A 22122-nucleotide genomic window follows, 5' to 3' on the forward strand; every position below is an offset into this window, starting at 1 on the left:
AATTCTTTTCCTCATCCTTGCGCCGCGTAGATTGTTACAACTTTTCCGATATGGTAAGATAAGCTAGGTACCGGCGGAAACAGCAGTACCAGCGGTAAAGTGTACACAGGGGGTTAGCCAGAAATCTTTTTCCAGAAATTTTTTTCGGCAGAGGGGGGGGGGGGGTAATGACTTTTTATGTATGTTCGTGTGTTCTCTTGTATTTGTGCGTGTATATATACATATTCAAAATTGAGAAACTTCGGGGGGAGGGGGGGCAGGTTGAATCCCCCACCCCACTACACCCACCCCTTTGGCTACGCCAGTAGCCCCGCTTATAGAGGTAGCTGCAGTGAGAGCCCGCTCAGCAGAATTGCGGTTAACTGGACCAGTTCGTATGCATCCATCATCGAAAAAAATTGAGGCAGACTTCGCACTAGTGGTGCTAAGCCTGAAGGAAGTGCGGAGCTAGGCGGCCTTCTTTGTTTCTCTCTCTTTTTTTCTCTCGCTCTCCTTCTTCCTTTTTCTCTGATCCCTGTGTTTCTTCTATGTCTTTTTTGTCTCCGTTTAATTCTATTTATTTCTTTCTCTGTCTATGTATTTCTCTCTCTTTCTTTCGATTATTTCTCTCTCTCTCTCTATTTCTCGCTTCCTCTTTATTTCTATGTTGTTCTGTCATTCTCTTTATTTATTTATTTCTCTTTCATTCTCCTTCTGTCTCCCTTCCCCTTTCTTTCTGTGCTACGCTTCTTTCTTTCTTTGATTTTCTCTCTTTCTCACATTCTTGCTCTTTCTGTCTTTTTTCCCTTTTTTGTTTCTATTTCTCTCTCACTAATTCTATGTTACGCTTTACTCTCTCCCCTCCTTCCTTCCCTCGTCCTCACCTTCATAGGTATACGCAGGGTTCCCCATCAGGGGCGGGCGAAGGTTCATCGCAGCCCCCCCCCCCTTCTAAGTCAATGTACGAGGCAGATTTTCGCGCCCCCCCTACTTATGTGACTAGGGGGGTCAATGTATGGGGCAGATATTGCGCCCCCCCCCCTCTTAGGTGACTGGGTGGGGCCGCCCCCTGCCCCCCCCCCCCCTTGCGCACGCCTATGCTCACCATCACATCTCTCTTCCTCATCCTTACTTTCGTTTCCCACCCCCTCTATACTGTACTATACAAGACAATGCGATGCTCTGCTAGCATGCCTGGATAGCCGAGTGGTTACGACACTCGCCTTGGGATCGGAGGACCGCGGGTTGGAGGCATGTTTTCGCGAAGAATTTCTCTTTTTCTTTCTGTGTCTTACTTTCTGTCTCTATTTCTATCGCTCTGTACTCGATCTCTCGCCCATCAGAGTTATTGAATCCCACGCCGGACAAGTAGGCGCACGTGTTCTGTGAGCGAAGCAGAAGATGAAGAAGAGGACTAAGGGGAACATAACAGTCGGGCGCACGTGTTCGGGGAGCGAGCAGAGGACGAAGGCCGATCATGGTTATAGTAATAAGTTTTCCGGTGACTCCGCAGGGCCTGAAGAGGGTGGCTGTTCAGGAATGGGTTGCACTGTCAAGCATGTTCTTAGTTTATGACAACCATCCTACAGTCAAGCCAACGAAAGTATAGGGTACGTTTTGTAGTAACTATGATATAAATGTGAAGAAACTTAATGGGACGAAAAGGCAAATTGCCACCGGTAGAGACCGAACCTGCAACATTCAGAGAACGCACCCGATGCTCTACCAATTGAGCTACGGTGGTGGTCGTCCTCCCGTACACTTTATCGGGTACATCTGTGCATTTAAACCTTGGAGTGTTAGTCAGCGCCGCTCGTAGTCATGACGGCGAGTGTGGAACACTCTCCTTTCGCCAGCTGGCGTCGCGTAGCACGTTATCTTGTTACGGGCTGTTATGAACTAAAGACGACAAATAACACTGGCCACATAGGGACGATTTCGTCAGCATTTAATAGTACTTTGAGAACCAGACATTTCATAGAAAAAAGAAAAAAAAAAGGGGGGGCAGCATTTCTGACCGCTGTTAGCGCGGACTGTCGCATCGGCCACAAATCTTAACCATCTTGACCATGGCGGAGATGGCGGTGCCAGCGGTGGTTCCGCCGTTCGTCCGCTGCATCCTAGTACGTGCCGTTGCCGCGAGGATGCATCCCTCCTCCACCGCGCAGGCGGGCGCCCCTGATTCCGTAGGCGGCCAGCGCCAGCGTGGCGCCGATCACCAGGCTGAAGACGAAGACCATCAGCGGACGCCAGCAGCTTGGAGAACGAGCGAGCGCCATTATCTCCTCGCGCATTCGTTGGCTGTCGCTGTTGGTCCTCCGCCTCCCGCGGCCGCCATCGTCGAAGCTGTCACCGGACGAAGCGAATGCTCGGCCGGGCGTTGCGTACAGTACCGACGGGAGCAGAGCCCCCGAACCCTGCAAAAAAAGAGTACTCACTGCAGTGTGGAACGACGACACGTTTATTTAGCGTTATTATTGCGTGACATCGACTAGCATTCTTGTACTGTGCAAAGCCAAGGGAAGCAGAACAATACCTCTTGCTTGTTCACGTACAGGCGCATGGCTTAACGTGGCTTATTAGTATGCGCACCTTCAAGGCATTAAAGCGAAAGCTTTAGTTGCCTTCATCAAACGCGAAAAGTGACCGTCAACGTCGGCGTCGACGCGAGCGGCGCAAAAAGTTACGTCTTCACAGGTGACTTCATGACGACATCGTGTATGAAGTCACAGATCCCAAAATTTCTGACGTCACTGCGACGTCACATAAGATGACACCAGATTATGATGTCGTCTCGTTCCCGTGACATCGACGCTTTGTCAAAGGTGGGCCGATCACGGAGGCTGTGCTACACCACGTGAGGTGTAGAAACTTTCGGAGAGATGGGGGGAGGGGGGGGAGTATCAATGCAATCTTCTGCGAAGAAAAATTTAAGTCTAACTGTGTGTGTGTGTGTGTGTGTGGTGGTATAGCAAGAATTTTGTCGGATTAAACATTTTTAACACATTCTACGAAGGCGCTAAATACACACGGTACCATCCCCATACAGCGAGTATATTTACACCGGGGAAGCTTTCTATGTCATGTAAGCCCCAATCAGGTTCATAGCAGAGCAATACAAAAAGTGATGGTTCCGAAATGAGCAAAAGACTCACAGAGAGTGCAGCGAAAGGAAACAGAATGACGAAAGCCCACGGTATAAACACTAGCGAAAAATTACACATTCGTCAATCCGCTTCCTTTTAAAGTGAAGATGTACCGACAAGCCCATATCCCTACCCTTGTTCACGTCATTATGGTATGGTCGTCTTGTATCTATCACGCTTCCCTTTGGTCTGCAGCATTGCGAAAGCCTGTCCGCCCTGGAACTAGAGAAAGCATGCCTGATTCGGATGATCAGTAATTCTCTGTGGATGCGATTTTGCATTTGTATAAAATGACAATCATCAAAGCAGATGCAGTTTAGCACATACATATTAGAGGTCATGCATTTCGAATTTTCTCGGTTGAACTCTAATTTAAAATGGAAAGTGCTCCCCCCCCCCTTCCTCCACTGAGTGCTTCGAATAAAAACTGGGCGATCTAAATACACCCTGTTATTGTGCCCCTCAACAGGAATCACTTGGACGAGATGGTTCTGCAGAACTGATGTTCGCAATAAGAGCAACAAAAGTTCACACATTCTGTTCGTCTTCCATGATGCCTGTGTGAGTTTTCGCAGCGCCAGTTCGTCACACCAGAATGGTCTTCAAGACCACTCGAAGGCGACCGGTCGAAAGTATCACAAGGTTCCGCCCTCACATCAGTATTACAACAGAGAACATCATCGAAAACTTACGGTCAACGCACTACTGTACAGCACTGGCTGCACTGTCATCGGAAGCGCCGGGACCTTTTGGCGACGTCCTGTAGACGCTGGAACAGGTGGCGCAGCGTCGCTGATGGAAGCCGGGACATCGCCGCCGGCTGCTCGTTGGGAGCACTTGGCATCAAAAGGCATCGCGAAAGTGCTCGCGAACGCTTCGGCGACCTCGGGGCGACAATGTTCTTCGTCTTCTTTCTCGTTTCAACTATGTCTGTTTCCGGAAGGAAACAGCCGAATGGGTTCTAACTAGCCTGGACTTCGACGTAACTTGCAATCACGAACCAGAATTAAGGCGCCGAAGATGGACTGAAAATTGTAGGATGCAATCACGGGGTCCCTTATGCGTTCGCCTAAGACGACTCGAAGGCAAAAGCCATCCTCATCTTCTTTCTCTTCTCAGTTGATGCATTGACCCCCCCCCCTCCTTCAATCAAAAATATATCTGGACCTCGCTTGATTTTGCGCTGCCTCCGTGATCGGCCGACTTTCACTATGCGACTATGTCATGTGATGACACCATCATGTGAAGCCATGATGACGCCACAAAGTTTGGCAATCTGCGACGTCATTATGACGTCGTATGGTAAAATCATCGTGATGATCATTTCTGGCGTCACTTGTGTTGACACCGCCGACGCCGATGGTCAATTTTCGCGTTTAATGAGGCATCTAAGGCTTTGGACTTGAAAGAGTCCCGTGATTTTTTGTAGCAATTAGGGCCCGAATATAGACGAGGTTTACACTGTCGAATGGCTTCCTCTTCGAATAATGCAGTATCAGAAATGCCGGAAATTCATCCCTGCGAACTATTATAGCGAAAGATGTACGGTTCGACTTCATTTACTAACTTTTTCTTCGTATATTTCAAAAAAAAATCGCAGATTCACCGCAAAGGCGAAGCATTGAATGCGATAGAAACAAATTACAGTCACAATAACACCAATAAGCTCGATACTTGAAGCGCGCCCAACCAGCACAAATGACTCACGAAAAGAACACACACAGGATGACCACGAACTAAGAACGGCAACAACTCGACACTTGCAGCGCGGTACGCTGCTCAAACACCACGAAGGATGCTCGAAAATACCGCACAGGTACATGTATACACAGGACGAGCGCGAACTAACAACTGTCCAAGTTACTTATTCGTGTTTGAGCGGCGCGCTACAACCAACGCTCTTAGATATCTTTTGTTTTCTTGAAAACTGCGGCGCGTGTAGTGGCCCCTCCGCGTCTCCTGCCGCGCGGTGGCGTTCGACGCATTGTTTACCTAGAGTCACTGGAAAATCAGAGTACCGCAAAGGTAGGCTACACGCGGGCAACATTGGGCGGCGGCGGCCATATCCCTTCCAGACCGCCCGGCGCGTTGCTAGCGTGGGTTGAGAAGTGACCGGTCTTTTAGCCTCGGTGCCGTGTTACGCTCGGCGGAACGGCATTATGTGTGTGTGTTTCTTGAAGAGGATATTAGAAGTGATTTCGAGTCATCGACAGGTATGGATCGACTGCGCGGCTAGCGGTAGAACTAATGAAACGTACGGTGAATGTTGCCATGTGCTCGCGAACTCTCTTCATGGCTTCATCGGTCTCTTTTCGTGTCGCGCCCGGGTGTGTTCGCTAGCTCCGGAGCTGTAAACATAGTTGTATTAGCGCAGTGACATCGTGCGAGATGCCATTTACTTCAACATTTGGTGAATCTTGACTGTTTGCGCTAGTTTTGCAGTCGGTGTTCAGGTTCACTGCACTCAGAACGTTATCGAACAACATCGAGAACATTCAACATTGCGTCGTTCGACTGATCGCTGACGCATAGATTGCTTGCGCACCATGCTTGCTGTTCAACTGGTTGATATGTGTAATGGAAGTTGTGTGTGTACTGTAATTGAAAGTTGTGCGCGACGTATTTATGTCTTGATTCGGAACGCCAGCAGCCCAACGCACGGGCGAATCGGCGTGCGGTAGGTAAGGCGCATCTTATCTTGCGATACGTAGAAAATAGGCCATCAAAAATGATTGACATCACTACTTGATTGTTTCATTTCCTATTTCTTGTCTCCTTAATATTCCCAACGTTGCAATGAATTTGCAGATATTTTGCTGTGTTCCGACAAAGTTTTTTTTCGTTGCCAGCGCGTGAACAGCTGGGGTTTGGTTTCTGCACTGCCGCACTTTGTTTTTTTTTTTCATAATGCACTCTGATTAAAACTTCCTCGGCACGGTGCTTTATGTTCTTTTGATCAGAAATAGCATATCCCGGAATTTTTAAAGCGCATGCTACTGCAACACAGTATATATATAGACCTAGGGCTCGCATAAAATCGACTCCCACAATGTACGGGATCTGCTTTTTTTTTTTGCTGTGACCACTTCTCACCCACTAAAAAGTATTTAAGGGTACGCTCGGCGCAATGAAGCATTAGCAGCATTTTTTGCAACAAATTTTAAAATACGCTTGATACATTGCCTTATACCAAGTTTATCAACAGAGCTCCGCGCTTCTGTTTTGCACAATGGCAAATGATCATGCCACAATTGCCTTCAAGGTATACCAGTAAACAGTTATTATTTTAATAAATCTTCGATTTCGCTCTCGTGGGTGACACGCTGATAACTCGGATAGCATGCGTAATCTGTTCAACAGATCGATATAAACAGCCGAGCAAAAAAGGTATGTAGTTTTCAATATCGCTGACCATAGCGAACCGAAAAGTTGAAGTATCCTGTCGCATAAGATCTTTTCCAGCAAAGTTAGTGTACTTCACTGCAGGAAGGAGTGTTATTCAAGGGGGGCGAGTTCATTCCGACCAACTATGCAGCCACGTAGAACGGCGCTCTTTGATATTAATTTTTCCCACACGGCATGCAAAAATAAACGAGATTCCCAGAGTAGCTCACCAGTAACGTTCGATTGCTGGTGAGCTACTCTCTTCTGGCATCTGCATGCAGTGGCGTAGCCAGGATGTGACACACCGGGCCCGTGCCTCCCCCCCCCCCCCCGAATTTTTTTCCCGTGGCATACATAGCACGAAATGACACTCGATCGACCACATCTGCCTGCCAGGCCCCCACTTCAGATCAAGAAGGTGCCCCCCCCCCTCCCGAAAAAAACGTCTGCTTACGCCCCTGTCTGCATGACGCGTTTAAAAAAGCGACGAAGTACTCCTGGGGACCGCGGTACTGCTAAATGTCCGGCCACGCTCTGCATTGAACGCGCCTGCACCCAAAGCGCTTGGAAGGGATATGGCGGCGAGAGGTCACGTGATGCGAGTAAGCCAATAGCGTCGGCGGCGGCGCGCGGAAAACAGATGCGATACTCTGAAATTTTTCTAGTGACTCTATGTTTACCCGGCGTTCCACATCGCGTGTGGGTACAGAAATGGGCCACTTTTTAGTGCGCGTCTCAATGGCAGTTTTCAAACAGAAACAAAATCTAGGAATATTGTTTTGAAGCGCGCCCTGCGGGCAATCTCGCGGGTGATACTGCACACGCGGAAGCACCTCCGAGATCTGCATGCCGCCACCGTTAAATGGCGTATATAAATAGCTCGCCGTTAGTGGTCAACAAACGGCTGGCGCGTGGCCGAGTTGTTTAAAGCGGCGCGCTGTGGAGCGAAGGGTTGCAGGTTCGAGCCTGGGTAGTGCACTCCGAAAATAATTTTAAATGCGAAGCATTTCTTAGCGAACATCTGGCACTTTGAGCGTTTCTATCTACGTATCTATCTATCTATCTATCTATCTATCTAGCCGCCTACGTCTGGGTGCTCTCATGATCGCCTCCTTAACTTGGTGTAGACCAAAATTTACATGGGAGGGTAAGAGGACTTCAGGAATATGATTGCCCGGTCATTACATCAATAACGTTAAAATCCTGTCGCGTACGTCGTCAAACCCTTTCCACTAGACATGTGTGGCACATACCCGTTTTCCACGGGCCGCGGTGTACGGGTATGTGCCACAAGTGATTGACAGTTTATATCTACCCAGGAACGGCGAGAACAGACATTGGTAACTTAAATGCTAGAGCGTTAAGGAACACCAACATCGGCAGCATTGACTCAACGAATGGAAAGAATGAAAATTAGGATCCCAGCAGGAATCGAACCCAAGCATTCTGCGTGGCAATCAAGTATTCTACCACTGAGCCACGCTAGGTCTATAAACTGGTTTGGAAAAACAGCCTACGCAGGCGTAATACCGGTGCAACGTCAATTTTGGTTGTGGTGCTGGATTTCTAATTTTACAAGAAAGCAATAAACACTACATGATACTTCCACGATGTGTACTCCTACCATACAGGCGTCATATCAGATTAACGTCTGTAGTTCCAGTGTTGGCTCCGCTTTTGTAGCAGTCTGATGAACATTATGTTTGTATTTCTATGATTCAGCAAGCTATACTGAAGCATTGCTCGACCCCGGAGGAATACATTAATGAAAGTTACATATGATATCCACATCACCGCAGCGTAAGGTGCACTTCGTCCACCAGAACGACGCAGTGTCCTCTTCATTTCTTACGAGGCTGGGCGATGGCCTCATGCAGACCGTGGAAGATGCCAGATTGATTGACAGCCGCTTTGTAGACTAGGCTACGTAGGCCACATACGCCCAGATAGTCTATGAATACGACAAACACCATCCACTGATGTTGGTCTACGTAGCACTATCGAGGCCTACCAGCCTCAACAGCCTATACCTCACCAACGCGAAGGGTGGCTTCAGGTTCCGACATGTCGCCGGCTCTGTCGACAGACAATTTGCCGACGAATTGACCGAGGCATCCACGAATTCCAGCAGCTCTATTATACCACATACTTCACTACACATGGACCCCTCGTCACAATGATCATGACCGGATCATATAACAATCATGACCAGTTGCTGGTGCTCACTGATCACGGTGATGATGCCCTTGTTCAAGAACTGTCAAGAACTTCTGGCACACATACACACGGGTTCGTCAAACGTGTATGCGTTCTCGTGACACGCATAATCATTACATATCAGCTTACCGCTTCTGGTGTTGGCAATACCCACTTTGCCATTGGCAGCGTTACCCAACCGTAAACAACTGGTTATATAGCACATATGCGGCTCTTCAACATATATGTATGTGTGAGTATAAAATTTACACAAATCTTCAGCGTCATTTTGTAAAGTGTCGCTAAGTAAAAAAAGTTACGCCAAAGTCACCTACCCGCTGCATGCTTCGCATAACATCGACTCCCACGGTACGTGGGATCTGCCGAATTTTTCTTCTGATTTATTTTTCTTTGTTCGTGTTGTTTATATATACGTACATATACATATTCGGGGCATGACGGCAATGGTGACGGCAAAAATCAGCCGAGAGTGTCCATATAATTGCTATCAAGAGCTAAAGGCGCACAGCATCTGACGGGGTCTCCTATACTTGCTGTGTACAATTTCGCAACACATGTAGCGGTTCACACAATGCTCATACAGAACGGTGCGACAGAAATTGGCCTCTGTCAGGTCCCGCACACGGGCGTGTACAAACGAACTTAGGAACTGAATGTGGCTGAAGCGCGAGAATCGTACAGCGTGCCTGTCACAGTGTGGAACGGAGGGTTGGATGCATTCAACAGTCAAGATATATTCGACACATGCGCAAAGGTTCACTTGTCATTTCCTTCCTCTTAATTGTTCCATAAAAATGGTTGGTTAATAAAAAAATTCACCGACGTAATTACGATACTGCCTAACGCGAATTCTGAGCGCAGCTTCGTGCTGGGGCAACGCCAACGGTGTCTGAAGTTTTGGCTATCCGCAGTTGTAGCAATGTAACATTCGTTGCATATTGCCGCAGAAACTGGCAACGCTCGAGTGCTACGCACACCACTCTGTGCATTGCAGGCGTCGTGAACCAAGCGAAACGCCGAAAGCCCCTTTACGACAAGCGAAGCCAGCCGCAGTGCACGTGCCAGCCCTGCATGCGCACGAGCTCCGACCGAAGGGCCAGCGCGCGTGACGGAGTAAGAAAGCGAGGTTAGAGGCCAGTGGCTCGTGATATCGACAGACTCCGCGTTCGCTTTTTTAGGGGCGAAGCTCCTCTTAGACTAACCTTGTCACGTCTCCGTTGTCCGGCGTAACCACCTTTGCAAACTGCCCACTACTTCGTCTTTGCAAACATCCCACTACGACCCATGACCAATCCATCACTTCACCGACCATAAAGCCGTTATAATGAAGGGGGAACGGAAGCCACGTCTAGCTACCACTTACGATTAATAAAATTTCTTGTATAAATATATACAGTGTTTGTCACGTCTTTTGATGATGTATGGGCTATCGCTTTGATTACTGCTGGGCGAAACCACTGAAGATTTCACGGTGTAACCATGATTGCTTCAGGAGCTTCGCCCAAGCTCTTCATCATTCACCCGTGGATATGCTGTGAATTTTTTTTTTCGTCCTCGTTCGCTCTATCGGTTACGCCGACGCCAGCCAACAACGGCAACGCCGCTCAACGCAGGAACGGGCGCCTAAGAGCTGTGCTCTAAAACAAAAAAGGTAGTCATTTTCATCTATCTTCAGCAATTTATCATGGAGAACGCTGAACTATGATACGAAGCAATTGTCGTGAGCTTTCACTGAGCATTAACATGCTGTGTGTCAAAATAGTGAAAGCTCGGGCCAGACGGTATGAGGGTAACACTTGTGAGGGTAACAGCGCGCAAAAACATAGGACGAAGAAGTGGAACGCTAAGCCTCTTTGACTCTATCCCATAAACTGCTGATGTAGAAGTAAAACAGTTCACTTTATTCGTAGTTTGATGCTACGCACATGAACAAAGCACAATCAAACTTTAAACCAATAGAGATTACAGATGGCGTAATTTCGCTTGCATTCGCCAAAAAATTACTTTCACGTGTAACACCACTCGTCGTCCAAAAGGTAACGAGCCAGAACAGTGTAACTCGCTTCAGTTAAGAAAGCTTTAATACTACCCGGTGATATTCGCCGACAGCGAACTGTCGATGGGTCCCATCGTTGGGACGATTTCACCGATTCTGAATGGCGTCGCCGTTTTCTTTTCTCAGAATCTCCAACCAACCAGCTTTGCTTGCTTCCTGTCGATGCACCGGCCTGTGCGTCCGCCTCCTGAACGGTCTCCCCCAGCGCTACTCCCGCTTCAGGAGCGCTGTAGTTGCCTCTGGTATCCGAGGTCAGCTCCGCAAGGCTACTTCCGATCGCGCGCTCGTCCACAGCAGACCAGGCTGGTGAAGCGTGTGAGGATGCTACTCCAGTTGAAGCTGTGCTCGAGTTGGCAGCTTCAGTTGCAGTACTGCCCTGGTCCGTAGGTTTAGCGGCGGACGAAGTGCTTATCAAATCCGGCAGCTCGCTAACGGTAACAGCTTTTCCCGTAGAATATGCCACCATGGTCGTTCTTGCCGATTGTGTATGCTGCATCGTCACTGCCTCGTCACTTGTCAAGTCTGAACTAATCATGTTGCTTCCTGGAGAGGAACTGGTATTGGTGACAAAGCTCCTGCCTTTTGACCACGTGGCTGCGCTGCTGCTTGTTGAATCTGAACCAACAGCAATCCTACCCCGGTTAGGTTCGGTACCAGTGGCGAAGTTTTCACCTTTCGACAGAGTGGTTGACTCGCTGGTCACTGACATTGACACGGGAGTGTTGCTAGCTTGATAGGAACTGGTACTGGAGGGCGTATTCGTCGATCGATTCGCTATCACATCTCCCGCTGATTCTGAACCGACGTTGGTGATATCAGGATACGAACCATTGCCGGTGGAGGAGGTCTCGCCCGACGACGGGGTCGCTGTGGCACCGCTGGTTGACTCCGAAGTGCTATCCGACTGAGAAACGGTGCTGGCGGTGGAGGTCCTGACTGACAACTCTACTTTTGTACTAATCGAACTCGTGCTGTCATTTTCGCTAAATTTCCTGCTTCTTTTTCTCGTTCCGAGCGTCCTGCTGCCGGCCTCGGTTGAAGAAACGGTGTCGAGCAGCAGTGATTTCGTACCAGACGTCCCGTCCGGCTCGTCCGTACTAAACGCAGTCGTAGCCACGGAACTCTCCTTTCTGGGCACGAACCGTCCTCGCTTAACAGTGCCGTTGTACGAGCGGTGAGAAAATCTCACGCCGGGGCCAGAGTCGTCCGGCTGAAGCGGATTCGAAGGCAGCTGCAGGTGCACAGGTGGGTCGGAGGCGAATTCGGCGTTTTCCTCTCCCGAAAAAATTCCGAAAGCGCTTTTCACCACCATGGCGGTGGCAAAAGCACCGACGAAGACGATGCAGGCGATGGCCGGCGCTCGCATATACTGAGAGGCATTCTCAAGACCTTGCCACGCTATTCCGCCACGTACCAAGGACTCCTTGGAGCCTCTGTCCGTCAGCTCGATGCTGCTGTCGGCATTGCTCTCCACACTGTTGCTTTGCTGCAGCCTGCACAATTAAGAGCAAACTGTTTCGTTTATATGGGTCGTTGCGCAATGTCATGGTTAGAGGCGTAGCCAGAAATTTTTAATTTTTTTTTCGGGGGGGGGGGGGGCGGATTCAACCATGAATTATATATGTTTGTGCATGTGTTTGTATGGGCGCGTGCATATATGCGCATGCAAAATTTCAATATTTCGAGGGGGGGGGGGGTCAGCCCCTCTCTTGGTTACGTCAATTTAGCGACTGGATAGATTACATTGTCGAGCCAACTTGCTTAAGGTGTACAAGAAAGCACCTTCGTCGCCACTTTCACTAACTTTTGTCATACTTCCACGGCAAAGGTAAAGAGAACAGGAAGGCCAAATATGAAGACACGGCATGTTACTTGTTACCAGCCTTCTATTGTAGGAGAGCTGAAGAAGAACTTGTTAGGCTAGATACGCACAGAAAAAAATTGTTATTTAGGCAAGCGTAAAATTTCAAGCTCGTTTTTGACATTCAACGCTGCGAATAATATAATAATAGCATTTGCACTTGTACGTTAGCTGCGAAATGTAAGTAAACAATGACTCAAACAAAACATAACCTAATGGGTGACGTCTTCTGAAGGCCTTAGAGGCTACAGAGCGGAAGGATTAGTAGTGGCTATTGTTATACCTGGCAGATTCTATCATGAAACAATCTGCAAACACAGGAACGATGTGAGGAGAATGGAACGCAGCGTAGCGTTCTTGCAGAGCACTATGACAAGCGTTAACACAAGATCAATTTTGATTTTGAGTTTGAGTTTATTCAACCACGTGACAAGTACATGAAAATACACTGTATACGTGGTTTGGTGCGAAGGAACGTAACGGTCGGCTATGCTTATGCGAGCTGTACACATTCCAGTGACAGGAACAGTTCCGCCATCGGCGACGCGTGAGGACTTTTTTCAGTCGGCGACAAAGACGAGCACTGATTATGGACACGTGAGCTTCAGTATCGACTAGAGCCGGCAAAGAAATACCGTCCACATGCACATCGATGAGGTTCTTGTTCGTAGGAAGCGTCAACGGAGGATTTTGTTCAGAAGGAGATGATGCAGCAATATTGAAGCAGTTTTGACGGAGCTTCTCTGATCGACACCGAAGCGAACCCAGGTAGGAGGGTTCGGAGGGCTCTTACTCGAGTCTTGGCACATCCAAACCATCCCTGGGAACGTATACGTGCACAGCTTTCCAGAGGCGAGGAAAATGTGCAGCGAAGGTGAGAGGATAAGAAGCGACGCCGCTTCCTCAGCCAATACAGTTACCCCCTGAGGAAGGAACCGAACCGGTCCCGAAACGTCGGGTAGATTTCAAAAACTGTGACTGGAGCCATTTACGATTCTAGAATTCTTATAACGACTAAGTATTTAGTCTTTAATTTGCCAACGTAATATTTATTTGTGCACCTGCATGACTACAAGGCTATATAGAAAGAGGTCGCAGCTGTTGGCGATGAAGTGTCAACAACAGATTGATACTTAAAGGTGAACACATGCGCTAGACACGAAAGGCACGCAAGATAGCGAACGACGAGCAGAAGAAAAGCACCACAGCCCTGTGTGTATGAGTTATGAGAATACGGACAGCCTCACCACTTGACGCACAAGAATTTGAGCGCGCACCGCGGAAACGTGTACGGGTCCTTTCTGCGACGCGGAATAAAAGGTAACGTGGCGGGCTTCTTGTCCTTATATCAATGCCTGACGGGTACTCTGCCAGCGTGTCGTAATCTACATACCCTGCGGTAAGATAGGAGGGGAATGGATCAAGGGCTCGTTTCTTTGTGGGACGCAACCTGATCCAAATAACAGACAACGAACCCAAGAATCGAGAGCATTATCCGAAGATTGTAGATTCGGTCCCTGCCAGACTTGTACACGTTGCAGAGAATAAGTAACCGATTACAATTACTTCCTTTAAAACTTAATTGATTACAGAGGTCAATTACAGCCCCAGAAAAGTAACTGAGCCAATAAAGAAATGTAATCGATTACTTTTGCGTTACTTTCCTTCAAAATTTTATTGCCGTAACACAATAACGCAAGTTTATTCAAACTACAACGAACTACCGTGGCCTGCATGGTAGAGAGAAGGCTGAAGACTTGCGTGAAGGCTGGGGGGGCTTACTGTGGCTTCTGTGATATAGTGTCACACGTCGTTAACTTTCAGTAGGAGTTTTTTTCCTCCAAAGTTGTGGTCGCTGGTTCTTTCACATTTCTACGTGAAGAGTTTAGCTTTTACAATGAACACGCTCTCAATGCATGCGCTGGAGGGCAGGGCGGTATTATAACGTAGGAACACCTTGCGCACTAGCTCGTAATTGCGCAGTTCTTCGATGCTGGTGTCCATGTCCTCTATGAAGCGTCGCGCCTAGCTGTTGCTGGCGCTCGGGTAAGGCGTTGCAGGTAAGCTAAGGAAAAGGTGAAAAAATAGGCTATGTAGGCAACCCCCGTCTAACAGGACGAGGGGTCCCTACAGAGCGGTCGCATATTTTTCGGTACGAGAACTGCCGTAGAAGACGGGTTACAACTTGATTGAAAAAAAAAAGTATTTCATTACCGGTAATCAATTACAACAAAATGTAGTCAAGTTACCCAGAAAATTACTGTTTCAAACAAGTAATCGATTATATTACGAAATAACAGGAAAATGTAATTTATTACAAGAAATGGATTACTTGTAAGGCGTTGCGCACAACTCTGGTCCCTACCGACGGCACTTCGTGCACTTTAATTCCTAGCAATTTATGCCATAATTACTACACTACAGTTAAAGAAGTTACAAATATTGCCCCCTATGCCTTCCTTGGCTTCATTGTCTGTTGGCTTCATTAGGTTATGCCCTGCTGTAGGGTACTCAGGAAATGCTGATTTATTTCTGAAAACCGCGCGAGGATAAATAACCCATCTTTCAACACAATTCAAATAAATAGCATTTTCTCTTTTTCTACCATGACAGTGGTAGTGCTGCAATAAGACTTTATGAGTACAGCGCTAGGAGTCTATGTGCATCGTGCGGTAAAAAACAAGACAGAAGTTCAGGAAATATAGACGCTTTAAGTGGCAAGACGTGGGCGATGACTACTCATCACTGCACTTCGGCTGTAATTTGTACACTTTTTTTGTGAGATCACGCAAGCTTCGTTTAAAAAAAAATTGTTGGAAACTGTGTTACGACACATGAAGTCGACAACCGAGGACGTGTCTAAACAGGTTCGGAGCCCTCAATGGTTACTCCAACAAGAAAGCAACAAAACTTCTAACTCTTCTTTCGTGACAACGGTATGCTATGAAACTTCCAGTCGTGGCATACATGACCATGTAGTGCAAGAGTATATATAGAAAAAACGCAGCGGAAGCGGGACGTACGAGCCGTGTGACGATGAGCCGCGGCGGGAACTCGCAGCCCCAGACGACGCCTCGTCGGTCACCAGCGCCGATGACCACTGGCCGCTCGAGCGGGAAGCTGATGGCGGCACCCGGCTGCCGAGTTTTGCACTGTAACGAAGAGGCCACCAATCCTGCTCCGTGTACGATGCGCTTTCGTCGTTTCGAGCGTGTCTTCTCATCCAAAAACGCAAGGCGCTTCGGATTGGCTGGAAAGGCGGCGCCATGGTGTATGGTTGGAACAGCGAGGAGAGGAAGGTCTGCCGCTGGATGTTCGGTAGGAGCCTGACGCCGCGCTCAGCAGTAAACGGCGCTCGGACATTGAAGATGATGATACTAGTTCTCAATGGCACGCACCCACGATGCGGAATAGTCCATGAACGAGGTGGCATTAGGAGAAATAATAATATCAATAAGTAGTAGTAAAAAACTTTAATGTCGGTATTGGAAGTGAAGGCTTGTGCGTCCTCACCAGATGGCCCTCAGTCGGCGTTGAAGGCGACCTCTTGGGCTTCTACTGTGACCCGGACTTGTACGTCCGGAGCAGAGCTGGCCAGCAGGGTCTTCCAATTTTGCGTGCTTGCAGGCTTCTGGAGTTCCTTGGGTGGAGGGTCCGCCGGGCAGCCCCAAAAGATGTGTTCCATTGGGGTTCTCTCTGCGCATTTGCAGCAGTCTGATTTGAATTAGTCTGGGTTGATAAAAAATAGAGAAAAGATGATGGAGCTTAAACTTTGTCCTTTCTACATAGATGACCGACGATCGATCATGTCTTCAAGCCACAATGACGAATTCAGAGAGACGCGCGTAGTACAGGACTTCTGAATATACCAAGGCCTTTGCCCGCGATGTGCGCTCCCTATGCTGATGGTAATAATTTTTCTAAAGACACGTATCCGACGTTGGTTGGTTGGTTCCTAGAAGAGTGGCTCAACACACCACGGGGGATCGGCCACGAATCGTGCGGCTGTAGAATTTGGGAAAAGAAAAGGACAACAAGAGATATGCGAAAAAGATAATTTATTTGGAAGCAAAAAAAAATTGTAGTATTTTTGCTTTGCTAAAATGCTAATTAAATAAGTGTTATTTAATAAAATTAAATAAATAAATACTGATAAGATAAATGAATAAATGAATAAATGAAATGATAATATTTAGATGTACTTATAATATTAGCATGGCGGTCTCTTTGCTTCCTTTGTAATTGAATACGGCATCATCGCGCTAGGGCGCGTCCCGCAGGACGTCATTAAAGTTATTTCAATCAATCAATCAATCAATCAATCAATCAATCAATCAATCAATCAATCAATCAATCAATCAATCAATCAATCAATCAATCATATATGTCCCTGTCGCAGTGCCCCAGGGCCGACGCCCCCAGGGAGAGTAATGCCGATATGGAAAGCCCAAAAAGCCCAAGTCGTTGAAAAGACGGTTTCAGAAATATTTGGCTTTTATTTTCATATCTGCGACATTCTGTGAGGAAGTGTTCTATGGTTTCTGCTTGATTACGATAGTTACACTGGGGGGAAGGAACGAAACCAGGCCTGTGCAAATAAAAATTTAGTGACGGTGCTTTGTTGGTTGGCTTGCCAGTTTTTCTTTGTGAATGAGTGATGCCCTCTACAGCAGATTGATCAAGTTTATCGGATGAGTTATCAAGATGACTAGTAAAATGAAAAAAAAAAAAAACACGAATGAGAATTTTTAATTCGAACAAATAAAGTAAGGTAATATAAATTCTTAAGAATTTAGCAAGAAAATGTTTCTAGGGCAATTGAAAACGCTGAAACAGTAGCGTAGAGTATGCGGCTTACAGGTATAAAGAGGGGCAAGACACGCTTCAGACAGAAGGGTCGACACTACGTTAGGTGGACCTATCTTTGTCAAAGCCCAGCTCGTCATCGCTGGCGTGTTAGACATCTTTAAGGCAATATCTCAGCAATGAGACTTCCCAAGGAAAGAATATTTGACGTGTCCCTAATGCGTTTACGTCATTCTATGTCACCAATGTCGAACATTACCTAAATATTATTAGCGATTGGTGTCGATCTTGTGAGCGCCTTAAGTAATTTATTGTAACACTTTTTGCGGCGAGTTTCCGTTTTTATTTTGGAGGACTCAGAGCTAGATGAAGGTAGGGGCTAAGGGGCTGTGTGCGCGGTCCCCCGCTGGACCTTTTAAAATAGTTGCTGGGAGTGATTGCGGCCTCCGTCGGCATAAAAGATGAACGGCCGGCCGGGAGCCGGACATCTCCAATATGGAAGCCTTGGGGGACGTGGCGATGCGGCGAATTTATTTATTGTAAACTGCGATGGATTGTCAATTATAACGTACCGTCGTTCACATCAGTTAGAAACTGTTGAATAATGTTAGAAAGCTAGTTAAGAAGTTGTTTGCCTGAACAAATGTACATTTATTCGCTGGTCAGTTCGCGTAACGTGAGGGATGCGAGAAAATCACCGCCTTGTTCAAGCCAGCAAGCATCGATGTCACAATAGCCATTATTAGGGCAGCGAAAGATGCACTTTTTGTCAGATAATTGTGCATGACGTCACCGCCCTGATGAGGTGATCATGTGGGAGCAGCGCATCGCCTCCGGCTCGCTCGCTCGATCGTTATATCAGTCTTTGCGATGACTCCTAGCATAAGAGGTCTTCCCACTTATCACAGGAATGATAAACTGTGTTAGCTATATAAGCTACACAATACGGAAGCCCGGGGGAACGGATGGCTGGATAAACGTTAATTAAAATTAACGCATATTCGGAAGGTGCAAGCTTGAAGTGATGCAAAATCATCGAACAGGGAGTGTGGCTAAAGCCAACGTTTCAACAAGAGTAATTGTCTTCTTGGATGCCCTCCTGTCGAAGAGTTTGTTACAGCGACATTCCCTGATAAACAATTTATCATGTATTATCTATAAATGCTCCGCAGCTACTAGTGCACTGCATGAATGAATGAATGAATGAATGAATGAATGAATGAATGAATGAATGAATGAATGAATGAATGAATGAATGAATGAATGAGTTTTACGTTCCAATAGTAGATGGTATGATTTTTCGCTTTTGCTTGTGTATATATACACGCACACACACAGAAACACACGCACGGACATGCACAAAGTATGGTTGTACTCCCTGCACGCCCACCGCTCCGAAAAAAAAAAAAAAACTCTGGCTATGATATACTTCCCGGTGGGTACAGCACACTGCTCATATAAAGCGCTGCGCGGGTGTACACGTTCTCGCCATTTCTGGCAACAGCTTGTACTATGTTTAAACCGAAGTTATTTATAACTTCTTTAAAAGAGAAAAAAGTAGTGAAGAGTTTCGATGAAAGTGTATACTTCCCGACGTGCTCGTTGTCACCTAAACAACCGAGCGCACTGCCGCATCGCTCGCGCGATGAAGTTGAAATATATACGTTCCCAGCGCGATCTCCGGGATGTATACTTTAAGCGTGTTATTGCTCGATTATTTCGTTCCACAGTTTCCGCACAGGTGTGACTCTATAAGTTACATCCTGTTCGGAAGCGGTGCTCCAGAGCGGCGCAGTTTGTTGTGAAGTCGAGGGCACACCTTCATGAAAGCTCATGTTCAAAGCTGAACAAGAGTACAACTTTCGTTCACTGTGATTCGTAACGTTCATTGAATACCCAGACATTGAAATTAGTGCCTTCTTGTGCCCGAAAGGAAAAAAAAAGCGTGACAATCCAAACCTAAATGCTTACTAGGGCTCAGTGTCCCTACTGATCTCAGGGGGAAAAAAAGGGGGAACTTTCTGTGTTTTGAATCCCTTTCCGAACTCTGCGTCAACGCACTGTGCATTGTTCTGCCAAACGTGTTGTCCCAGGATGTCATCGAATCCACACACGGCCAACGATCTGAACTGAAGGTGAGCACGGTTTAATGAACATCATCTGCATGGTAAGCGCAGCACTTTGCAACGCATATCTCTATCTCTTTGTAAGCGCTGTCAGGCTTTTCAACGCATATCCTATTTGTCGGTGGAGTCCCTTTGGATTCAGCATCCGTTTCTTGTTCCTTTATGCAACCGAATAAATCCCACTCGCAACTAAAGCCTTCATTTGGTATAGCGTGAAATTGCGTGCAACGATAACCGCTTACTGCAGGAAAATGAGTAGCTGCGTTCGCCAAGCCATAACATCGTCCGCAGTTGATGTACGTAAGTGGCTGCTCGCCACCTTCAACCACAAATTGCTGCTTTGATGCGCATATCCGAATGTTGGACGTCTCACAATTCAGTCAAATCGCGCGACGATTTTGCCGCCGAGATCTTGCGCAGAGAAGCGAGCTCCGTTTGTGCCGTGAGTTTCCAGCTCTTGAACAAATTACTTCGTTTATTTGACGCGTTTAGACCCGCAATATTTACCATGATTTTACGGCCTCGTAGAGATCACTTCGCGCCACGCGCTTTGCAAGGAACTCTGAACATCAGCGCGCGCCGCAGTCTAGAAGGCCCCGCAAAGCCATGAAGTTGCAGTATTGTCAGAGATATAGCACACGAAGTCGCAAAGTATTTCGTGAGACATGATGGGTTTCGCCACATCACCGGCCAACACATCGTAGGCGCTCTGAACGTTCCGTGTATGCTGCGTTATCGTTTACCTATCATATATACGTCCCTGATGTTATGGCAATCGCACATTAGGAACCCAGGAGACAATTCAGCGCGGTTTGTTTGTGCGATATCAAAATATACATAAATGTATAACTACAGGAACGATCAAAAGTAAGAAGACGCCGACCAAAAGCTTAAAAATAACAAAGACGTTTCGGCTCCCGTACGGGGGCCTTGTTCTTCTTACTTTTGACCATGATTGTTCCCGACCAGACGAGTTTTCGTCGAACTCTTGATTTCTTCAACTACAGGAACCTTTTTTTTTTTTCGTCACGTTGTTGACACTGCATCTATGAACGTCATAGCGATCACTGTATATCTAGGTGTCATTTGTTTATGTATACATGTTTGTTTTGCTTAATTTCCTCGTGTTCATTGTATTAACCTGTTTGCTCCTAACCACTCCATTCTATAATGCCGTATTGACCTTGTGGGTATGTTAAATAAATAATAAATAAATAAATAAATAAATAAATAAATAAATAAATAAATAAATAAATAAATAAATACCGTATTTACTCGAATCTAGGCCGGCCCCGATGCTAAGCCGACCCCCGAAATTCGCAAGGCCAGAAGAAAAAAAACTTTTAAAATCATTGTACTCAAATCTAAGCCGACTCCTCCCCCACTTTCGCATATGTTTTTTTCGAAAAATAACATCGGCTTAGATTCGAATAAATACGGCAAATAGATAAATAAATAAATAGAAACGTCGTATAACTGGCGTTTGTATTTCCTGGTTCTTTACTCTTGTGTCCGTGCCTGCACGCCTTACTTACTTCTAGATAAACCGCCACCAACTAGCTCAACTTCCTGTCTTGCTAAGCTCGAGTACTTACGCTTGTGCTTGAAACCAGTTGAATAATGCTGTCTTCAGTAAATAGTTTGTCTTTCGTTTTGTCACGCATGGCATGACACGAGCGATGGCGGTAACGAACCATTCACACGTGCGCTGACCTGGCGCTTATAGCTTATGTGCACAATTCTTCAGAATGCATCTACACGATAATACACTTCCCTCTTTCCAATAAGGTGCCGGATGGCTGTGAGAGTACCTATATACATTTGAATACTCCATATCCGCCCAACTTGTAAACATATGCTATGGCGACTGCGGGAATTCCACCCTCGTGCCCTTTCATCTAACGTTCCAAAAGGTTAATGCATTCAGAAAGGAAGGATAAGATCGCAAGAAGCAATATCACATTTGTTCATGCTTAAGAATTTCATTTTAGCATTATGCGTTTGCATACGTTGCTGCTTGAATGGTGAAGCAACACTTAAACATGCATGCTGGCAGCACTTTCTCAGAAATGTCTGGGCGGTGAAGTTCATTAATGCATTGAATACGCTTGCATCTTCTTCACAGCCGCCGTGTAGAAACCTAATTATAAAACTGGTCATGGCGGTCGATAAAAAGTGCGACAAAAAACTCCGAACGAATCAATGGACTAACACCGCATCCAAACACCGTATCTCCAAACAATATGGCACAGAACTCGTAGGGAAATTATATTCAAGCAGTTTTATTTTTTAACAGCGAAGCTGTTCTAGCTCGGCGTAAAGTGTGTGACCGTGCCCGAAAACTATCATCATCATGACCGGGTATGTGCCACAGAATTTGTGCAGATCCCACTACTCACCGCTACGGCGTGGCCTGCAATAACCCTGAGAACGAGTACAGAGAAAGAAATAAAGAGAGAAACAGAGAGACGGAAAGAAAGAAATAAAGAAGAAGAAAGAGAAAAATTCTTGCAGGAAAAAAATTTTTCACGAGGTGGGATTCGAACC

At 46.7% G+C, this 22122-nt stretch overlaps 1 protein-coding gene and 1 long non-coding RNA gene across 2 annotated transcripts in view; one reads left to right on the top strand and one right to left on the bottom strand.

The window, feature by feature from the left end:
* Positions 1–2099: 2099 nt before the first annotated feature.
* Positions 2100–16328, bottom strand: LOC119385719 (serine-rich adhesin for platelets). Its single transcript, XM_049414076.1, has 4 exons — positions 16221–16328; positions 15671–15795; positions 10955–12275; positions 2100–2396 (listed from the first exon to the last, which is right to left on the bottom strand). Exons 1-4 carry the CDS (start codon positions 16326–16328, stop codon positions 2100–2102), a joined length of 1851 nt encoding a protein of 616 aa, XP_049270033.1.
* A 3198-nt stretch (positions 16329–19526) lies between these two features.
* The window catches only part of LOC119386885 (uncharacterized), a 28165-nt gene continuing 25569 nt past the window's right edge, over positions 19527–22122 (top strand). The window contains exon 1 of the long non-coding RNA XR_007415372.1: positions 19527–19584. This is a non-coding gene — a long non-coding RNA (uncharacterized LOC119386885). The remainder of the gene's footprint in view (positions 19585–22122) is intronic.

Source organism: Rhipicephalus sanguineus, chromosome 3, assembly GCF_013339695.2.
Source record: "Rhipicephalus sanguineus isolate Rsan-2018 chromosome 3, BIME_Rsan_1.4, whole genome shotgun sequence".
Classification (NCBI taxonomy): Eukaryota; Metazoa; Arthropoda; class Arachnida; order Ixodida; family Ixodidae; genus Rhipicephalus; species Rhipicephalus sanguineus.

Excerpts from the sequence above, each read along its gene's own strand:
- LOC119385719 (XM_049414076.1), bottom strand. The coding sequence starts at position 16,328 with ATGGAACACATCTTTTGGGGCTGCCCGGCGGACCCTCCACCCAAGGAA. Across the intron at positions 15,796-16,220 it reads TGGCCAGCTCTGCTCCGGAC|TGCAAAACTCGGCAGCCGGG; the intron begins GTACAAGTCCGG and ends TCTTCGTTACAG. Across the intron at positions 12,276-15,670 it reads CCGCGGCTCATCGTCACACG|GCTGCAGCAAAGCAACAGTG; the intron begins GCTCGTACGTCC and ends TTAATTGTGCAG.